Here is an 8,838-nt window from a genome sequence, read left to right on the forward strand (position 1 = left end):
AACATGGCCAACTGTAGTGAGCTCAGTCTGAGGGGCTGCAAACGTTCAGCTATTTCCTGCAATACTGAAGTAGTTGGGTTTATTTATGATTACATTTAAGCAAAGTACTCAGGAATACCGAATAACTGTCTGAATGTAAACAATGTTCCCTTGTTGGATAATGATGGGAAGCCATCCACCCTAAAATACACAGTGCTTCAAATACTTCACATTTTAGAAGAACATCTGACTGTATTTGCCCTTTGTGTGTTTTTAAAATGCTTAATAGAAAGCTGACTGAACCACAGGCTTCCATCACCAGCAGGATGAACTCTTTACTGGTGCTGACTTGTATCCTTCATGCAGTGGAAACAGCCTAAGTCAGATAGGACAGTTTGTGTTAGAATAACATGGCGGTCTCCCATCAAGGTCACCTCTGCAGCAGCTCTGTAGACGGTAAAAATGCACTTCTGCACAGCCTGAAGTCATATTTAGTTTGTAAAATGTGGCACAACTGAAAGTGACTGGGAGCGGTATGCAGATATGAGCAGACCGATCTCCTGTTGGTCTTCAGCAGCTCTTAGTGGTCACAGTTAAGTACTGCAGGATGCTGCACATAGTTGCATACTTACATCTGCATTTTATATAGAAATGCAACCACATTCCCAGTGATAGAAATATCTGGGACACACTTCTTGCAGAGAGGTGAATATATTGACACCACTCTCCCGTGTTTTTCCCCAAATTGCCCAAACACTTGGTCATAAATAATCTCTACACGCTGTGCAGTTATTAAGATCTTCTAAATGATTCACTCAGCATTTGACGAGGAGACGAATAGTTATGGCGTGTAAGGTGGGAGGTGGTATTGTCAAAACAGCGAATGTTTTGATATATGTAATTAGAGATTGGACCACAACTCAGGAGGAATCGCTGCAGTTCAGAGAAGACACAGCGGACAACATTAACAATTGAAGAGGTGAGAGTGGAGCCTTTAGGTTCTCGCATACCTCCTGATGCGTTTGTTGTTTTATTTATCCGGAGCGCAGCAGTCGAGTCTCGGATGTTACCAAATGTAGTCAGAGCTAAAGATGGTTGTCATCCATATCAAACTGTTGAATTATGTGAGACACATCCTAACCAGAGGGAGAGGCGAGAACCTTGAGGGGCTCTTGTGCATTGTTGTTGAATTTTCTCTCCTCGCGCTTTAATGAAAACACGTGAAATGCTCGATTCCTAAGGAAGTAACAGCTATTTCCTGGTCATTCAAGCGGCACAAGGAGTGTGTATGATAAGACGAGGAGCCCCCCCCTACCCTCTTCCCTCCACACACTCCACCTCTCCCTTCCTACGGCCCTCCCTCATCCTTCTGACTGCCCTTCTGGCCTCCGTATCGTCGGCTCTGCAGCTGTCTTTGAATCTTACAGCAGTGAACCACCGTCCCTCAGGATGGACTCCAGGCCCCCCAACCTGCTGCTGCTGCTTCTCACCTGCCTCCTACACTTCTGTAAGGACTCACTGTTGTGCTGCTTCCAGGATAACGGATGCTCCTTCAGTTCAACCAAATCTCCAGACTCTCACTTGTGTTTCTCTCTCTTTCCCTCCAAACACAGGGCGGTGTGCCAGAGGACAGCCATGTAAGTAGAACTGCATAATGCATAGTGGACCCTTGTCCAATAAATGGTCCACATTATTTTAGTTTCTCCAGTGTCGAGACAGTTTCAGGTTATCCAGTCCTCGCTGTATTAGAGAAGAAAGCTATTTTTACTTTGCACGGTTACATTTTTGCGAGATGGGCATTGCATCACGCTCTCTTGGCCTCCTTGATATTTCAAAGTATTTTTAGTTGCACAGGTGAAGCTGGGTAATTTTTCAAATCTGTTTGAATGAACCTCCCAAATGTTGAATAGCTTTCAAACAAAACATGTGTTTGAATTCAAATGCTTATTTGCTTTGTTGAGTTAATAATTTGACATTTTGGGAAAGCACACTTCTTGCAGAGTCAGGTGAATATATTGACACCACTCTCCCGTGTGTCCGCTCATTAAACAGCCGGCAGGCCATTAGCTTAGCTTAGCATGAAACCTGAAAAAGTGAGCGAAACCGCAAGCTCAGCACGTTCTCATTTCCAAGGCGTTTTAAGACCGATGCTTTGTCCCGCCCCCCGGCCTCTGATACTGACGCACAAGGCAACCATTAGACGCACAAGACTTACAACGAGGAGAACAGTGTTCCTGTCCCAAAGTGTTTCTGCCGTGTTTTCCGTACTTATATTACGTTGTTGACACCTAGTTTGCATAGTTTTTTTAAACCATGAAGTTGTTTCCAAAACCGTCTAAGTGTTTTTGTTTAAATTAAACTTTAACTTTGTTAACTGCAACCGTACGCTGGGCTACCCAGTGTGTTAGCCTACAGCACCTTTAAAGCGCACTAATAAACGTAAGTCTGTAGCTTTATAATTAGCATAGATTAGTATCAATATTCTCAATGAAACAAACACCAGTATGTGTTGCACTAAAATATTGAACTATTCCTTTAAAATTGCAATACCTGCGTGCTTTGCCAAAACCGTTTTAATTCAAGGTCTGCAGAGTTGGGAATGAACTTTCACGCTCGACCATATGTATTTCCACAGAGTCCCAGTTAGTCATTCACCGCCTCAGTCAGTCTCCATCACTGAGTCCGAACTAACTGCAGTACTTTGAGGATGTGGACTAAGTGATTGTTTCATGGCTGTTGAGGCTGGTTACATCGTGCTGCTGCTGCTGCAGCTGCAGAGGGAGAGCAGAAGCTGGGATAAATCAACACGGCTCTCCCAGGAGGGCGCAGGAGGTCAGGCGCTGTTTGTTGAAGCCTTTTCCTTCCTTCAGCAGCTCTGGAGGCCACGGAGCGTCTTCCTTCAGACTTCACCTTTATTATGGAGAGAATAATAGACCCTGACTGCTGGATTGTGTTACTTGCTCAGTCCCTGATGTTGGTTTTACACGATTATTTATTTTGTGTGTGTGTGTGTGTGTGTGTGTGTGTGTGTGTGTGTGTGTGTGTGTGTGTACAGTTTACACTATAGACGTTGTGGGCCTAACAATCCGGCCCGGCAGCACCGTTCAGAGCGGGACGCCAGTGACTCTACGCTGCCAAGTCAGAGTCAGTCATGACAACATTCCTCACCTGGAACACGAGTTCCAGCTCAGACAAGACGACGTCCTCATTTACTCCTCTACCACCAAAGAAGACTCGATCACATATGACCTCGACCCGGCCAGGGCAGCCGACTCTGGAAGTTATGAGTGCCGAGTCACAGTCAAGGACAGGAGCAAAGCCAGCTTCAGCAAAATACTGGAAGTCACAGGTAGAGAGCTACATATTAGTACAGTAGATTTCTCAAACCAGGGTTTATTTATTTTTATTTGATTACATTTGTTTGTTGTTATTTTACCGACAAGATAGTACGACATGAAACAATTTGATAATACAGCGGAAATTCTTGCATATATCAGCACGCTTGGGGATGAAAAATCAACATAAACTCGTTGGACAAAACCAATGGTATTTCTTTTTTTTCTTCAATTGATGAATAATTCACAACGCTGACAGCATGACAGAAGATTTTAGACTGACGTTCTGCCTTCTGCAGTAAATGAAAAACATATGTTCAGACTTAAATATCAATCACAGGGAACATTCTTGGTGTGTTATGCAACGACTTGTTGTGTTCAAGGAATAGGATAAAAATGAAAAAGAATAAACATTAAGCAAACATACAAAAGATGCAGTAAAAATAATAATTTGATCTTTTCAATTTTATTACAGCTGCTGGCATTAACATTTTGGATGTTAGAAACCTGTTTTAAAATTCCCTGCAGCATAACAACTTAAGCAAACTATTAATAAAATATTATTATAAGGAATGTAAATAAACATTTTTTTTTGTTAATGACTAAAACACAAAACCATGGCAATGGCACTTCAATGAATGAATCCGAGAAAGTTCCGGCATTACAGACTTTTCCCACCTCGTACGCAGGCAGCTCATGTGTGTGTACAATTACATCTGAACAAACAGTAGCTTTGCTTTCTATTGGTTCCTCCTCTCCTCAGGCCTGCAGGCCCCCATTCTGTACTTGAATAAGACTTCACCCTATGAGAGCGAGGAGTTCACCGCCGCCTGCAGTGCTCCGGAGGAGAAAGGATCCCTCGTCTTCAGGTTTTACCAGAAATTTAGGACCGGAGAACCTCAGAGGATAAAGCAGACAGCGGCCACCGGGAACTCATCGGAGACCACACTCGTCCTGAGGGCGATCGGAGACAGCTTCTTGTACTGTGACTATGAGGTCAATTTGGTTTCTGGGGCCAGACGCTCCAACCGTAGCAACGAGATTACAGTGATCGTCAAAGGTTATTAGTCCAAGAGCTGTTATGTCTCCAAGAAAAGATCTGATTGCTTAAAGAGGAGTGTGGGATTGACTCTCCTGAGTTTTGTCTTGCAGGACTTTACATTTCCCCCATCATGAATGTGCTGCCCTCGCTAGATGTCTTTGAGTGTGAGATACTCGAGGTGGTCTGTAAAGTGATTAACCCACTGAAGAACATTGACGTATTCCTGACGAAAGGCAGGAGGATCCTCAAGCAAGCCCCAGTCAGCCTCAGCCATCGGTTCACTGCACAAGAAGGCGACTCTGGGGAGCTTGTGTGCAAGGCGGAGTGGGGCAACGTGCAAAAAGAAACATATCGAACTATCACAGTCAAAGGCAAGTGTCTATATAATATAAAAAGTTTAAAGCCTCCTCTATGTTCATAATTAAAGAGTACACCACATATTCTCTGCATAGTACTAGATTTCTGCTGTCCCGCTTCAACAGAGCTCTTTTCAAAGCCACACCTGACTGTGAGAACCACAGACATATTTGAGGGTGACCGCTTCGAGCTGACGTGCTCCGTCTCCATCTACGTTGCTGAGAGGATCAGCAATGAAAGCATGCGCTTCTCCATCTACAAAGATAACGTCAAACTCACCAGTGCAGCGTCGTACGCCACTGTGGCAAACCCTTCTAAAAATGGCAACTACACCTGTAAAGCCACAGCTTCGTCTCTCACACACTGCTTTGTAGAGAAAGAAAGCCACGCAGTTGTTGTCAAAGCAAAAGGCGAGTCATCAAATAGAGACTCTTATTTATCTTTGTCTTGTTTGTTTCCGTTGCAAAGACTAACTGGCTAATTATCTTATCCCCAGTTCCTGTTTCCAAACCCATGCTGAGTGTGGTGGGGGGTACGCTGGTGTTAGGAAAGCGCTTCCAGCTACTCTGCCACAGCGACAGTGGCACTCTGCCTATCACCTACACCCTGAACAGCCCTGGCCCGCTGGCTCAGAGCAGCGTGGTGAGCAAGCCCGGGGAGGAGGCCATCTTTAGCTTCTCAGCCATCTACAAGACTTCAGACTTAAATAGCTTTCTGTGCCACGCGAAAAACAGTGAACACAGGCCTCCGATGATAGGAACAGGGCAACAGCTGCTACTTTCAACCATCATAGGTGTGTTGGATGACGACTCATTCGCACAGATTGATGTGAACACGCTGAACAGCTGGTCTAACATTACATTTAACTCTGTGCAGAGCCTGTCTCAATACCAGTGTTGATGGTGCTCCCCGGAGCCGGGGACGTCTCTGAGGGGCAGGACGTGACTCTTGTCTGCTCGGTTGTGAGAGGCACTCCTCCCATCAGCTTCTCCTGGTTCCACACGGAGACGGAGGGCGCTCTCTTCTCCCAGACCTCCGAGAAGCTGAAGGGATCCTACAGCATCAGCAACGTCAGAGGAGAGCAGAGAGGGCAGTACTACTGTGTGGGCAACAACCCGGCCAACGCAACCAAGCAAAGCCTCATCATCACCATCGGAGGTGTGCTTTATCTTCAGCTGATAGCAGAGATGATGGTCATGTACGTCTGCCTTTGTCAGGGCCAAGTAGAGTGTTAGACAATAATGATGTTTTATCCAAAAAAAAGTGAGGACATTTGTGTGATAAAGTCTAAATAATGGAGTTTCTAATTTCTTTTTCAAACATGAAATTTGACTTTATAACAATCTGGTTGTGTAAGCAATACACCGTAAAGGGACACAAATTGTGTTTTAAGAATACTTTCAGACCTACTATAAATATGTGAGCCATAGTGAGTTTAAAATATAGACCTTGTGGAGATTATTACATACAAATTATTGGATGAGATTATCAATAAACATTTAAATAAATGGTGGATATATCTATACCCAGACGTGAAAGGTAAACTGTGTTTAATAATCAAGTTATGATATAATTCATACCCGTCCGTACGTTTCATTAAAATGTATTGTGCAGTGAAGTTGGCTGGCTGGAAGAAAGGTCTCATCGCGGTTGCTGTCTTCTGCATCCTGCTCATCCTGGCATTGGTCCTCATTGTGGCCTTAAAAAGACGCCTCCTTCTATTCAAGAGGAAGAGAACTGGCGAGCTGTCAGTGTAAGTAACATTGCTCATGTTCTTATCAAAAATCTGTGTTTCAAAGGTGAAGCACATTTTATTAGCAAGCGTGGTACGCTGACGCCCGAACGGTTTCCTGTTTTCAAAAGCTGATTGTGTTTGTGTGCCCACCTCTTCTTAGGAAGTCAGCCAGCACCAAGACGGAGCGGCTGAGCCTCACCCAGGCGGAGGTCAACGAGGCTGCCAATGGTAAAGTCTCTCATGCCGATTTAAATACCGAGCTGCATATAGGAGCAAAATATGAGTTAGTAAACTCGTTTTAAATTTGTCTTTATTTGCTTCTTTTTTTTTTTATGAAAGTTGTGGTGTAGATTTTACTGATTCCGCGACGAGTCTGGTGCTATTTTTTTGTCCTCTCTGTGTAGTCACTCCAGGCATGATTGGAAAGAGTGTTTGGAGTGAACATGCATCAGGCTCGGGTGAGTAGTGTGGAGACAGTTTTTCTTTGTTTACCTCTCAGACAAATCCCAGAGAAAAAAAGAAAACTAACAATGTGTGAGTCGGTCTTTAATCATTTCAAACACTAAAGATGTAAATCTTTTGAAAAAGAGTACACACTTCCCTTTTTTTCAAAAGGCTCTGTAATTTCCTGCAACAGCTGGTCACTGCAGTGTTTAGCAAACATTACTTAAGGAGGAGGAAATAATGTGTCTGTGGGGGACTATTTCCAGCTGCGGATTAATACACATTTGGTATTAAGTATTTTCAGCTACAGGGCAATGTGTTTGGGATAAAATATTTGGCTCATTGTTGGTAAAAAATATAGAACATCACCAGCGTTATCGTTTCAATATGACTTTCTTTGACTGCTGCACTGTTTGATTTTAAATAATATGAAATGCTATGAGGTGTAACTTCAGCTTGCTACTGTGTTGTACTGCAGAGTCTGAGGACCAGAACAGTGTGACCGCTCCAGAAAAGCCACCAGAACCTCAATACACGGAGGTGCAGATCAGGCCGGCAGATCCCAACAGAGGTGTGACTGCATCTGAAATTATATCAGGTTCATAATTTTGGAAATGAAAAACACGGTCGTAAATAGGTGTCTTTTTGTTGTCCTCTTTGTTGTCCACAGCTCCGGTGAAAAAGGGAAACTACAGCGAAGTGCGTAACTCCAAGCAAGGTAGGACTCACATCCTGCTCCTCGCTAAAATCCCACTGACGTTATGCGCTCAGAGAAAAAAAAACGGCCACGTTTCAGGCGCAGAAAAGAGCCAGGAAACAGGATCAGCTCCAACTGTAAACAACCACATTGTTAGTGAAAGAATGTCCCATTAAAACAGAAGGCAGTCGCCAGGTGTCCACTTCCTGCTGTCGTCAAAGACAACTTCCTGTTCTAACAATCAGAGCCAAACGGTACGAACATCCGTTCGGACTAACTGAGCACAACTCCATTGTTTCATGCTGGTGAGGGAAACTCTCCTCCATTGTTCAGTCATTGGCTCCTAATAACTCCTAACGGTGTAAATGTCAGTGACACAAACAACGACGCAGCCGAGTTAAAGGGAAACACAATATAACATGGTCGCCATGTGTTTTGCTCTATGTGCTTTTAAGAGGAGACTGGCTTGTTGATAAAGACTCTATCACCACAAACATAATAGCATAAATGTGTGCGATATGATAAGCTCACTGTTTCCTGGGATGTGGGCGCTGTTCATGGGGAGCGCTGATGACAATACAAGCCCTCCTTTAATCCTCAGACTCCTTTGGTTTCCTGAGCTTGTCATCTGGCTTTGTTTTTACAGGTGTTCCAGAGCCGGCCGATGCTGTACGTAGAAACACACACACACACACACACACACACAACTTATTGTTTGTATCTGTGATAATTTACTAATAATAGCATATGAAGTGTCTTAAAACAAAGTTTAGGTAGGACATTTGCCACAATTATGTTCACTTCAATTAATGAATTGCAGTCAACTAGATTGTAGTCAGTTCAAAGGTTTTCCTATTATTTGTACAAATTTAATTATTTTTTTGGTGTACATTTATAGAAACTAGGACATATTCAGAAAATAACACGAAAAAAGTATATATTTTTGCTCTGTGTCTCACCAACTGTAGCTGTTAATCTCCACGTTCTCAATACTTAATACATTTCTTTTCAAGACAAATGACTTGACAAACAACACACAAATACATCCGTTACATACCATGCAGTCGTCTTTCAGCCAGAATCAGTTTGTGCCTTTCTTTGACTGTTTTGTTCCTCCTCAGCAGGTGGAGTATGCACAGCTGAATCACGATACGGATCACCACGATACGGATCACCACGGTGACCGCGGTAACCACGGTGACCACAGTGTCCACGATGACCACATAGATGAGGTTGACATCGACAGTGT

At 43.6% G+C, this 8,838-nt stretch overlaps 1 protein-coding gene across 1 annotated transcript in view; it reads left to right on the top strand.

Moving 5' to 3' along the window:
* Positions 1 to 1,378: 1,378 nt before the first annotated feature.
* Positions 1,379 to 8,838, top strand: part of pecam1 (platelet/endothelial cell adhesion molecule 1) — a 7,645-nt gene continuing 185 nt past the window's right edge. The window contains exons 1-15 of the mRNA XM_034538454.1: positions 1,379 to 1,486; positions 1,593 to 1,616; positions 3,035 to 3,328; positions 4,078 to 4,374; positions 4,467 to 4,727; positions 4,839 to 5,123; positions 5,210 to 5,506; positions 5,590 to 5,871; positions 6,328 to 6,466; positions 6,609 to 6,676; positions 6,853 to 6,906; positions 7,371 to 7,463; positions 7,563 to 7,610; positions 8,236 to 8,258; positions 8,711 to 8,838. The exon at positions 8,711 to 8,838 is cut by the window's right edge and continues 185 nt beyond it. Of these exons, the coding sequence (XP_034394345.1) occupies positions 1,429 to 1,486; positions 1,593 to 1,616; positions 3,035 to 3,328; positions 4,078 to 4,374; positions 4,467 to 4,727; positions 4,839 to 5,123; positions 5,210 to 5,506; positions 5,590 to 5,871; positions 6,328 to 6,466; positions 6,609 to 6,676; positions 6,853 to 6,906; positions 7,371 to 7,463; positions 7,563 to 7,610; positions 8,236 to 8,258; positions 8,711 to 8,838 (2,351 nt within the window). The 5' untranslated portion in view covers positions 1,379 to 1,428. The remainder of the gene's footprint in view (positions 1,487 to 1,592; positions 1,617 to 3,034; positions 3,329 to 4,077; positions 4,375 to 4,466; positions 4,728 to 4,838; positions 5,124 to 5,209; positions 5,507 to 5,589; positions 5,872 to 6,327; positions 6,467 to 6,608; positions 6,677 to 6,852; positions 6,907 to 7,370; positions 7,464 to 7,562; positions 7,611 to 8,235; positions 8,259 to 8,710) is intronic.

This window comes from Cyclopterus lumpus, chromosome 8 (assembly GCF_009769545.1).
Source record: "Cyclopterus lumpus isolate fCycLum1 chromosome 8, fCycLum1.pri, whole genome shotgun sequence".
Classification (NCBI taxonomy): domain Eukaryota; kingdom Metazoa; phylum Chordata; class Actinopteri; order Perciformes; family Cyclopteridae; genus Cyclopterus; species Cyclopterus lumpus.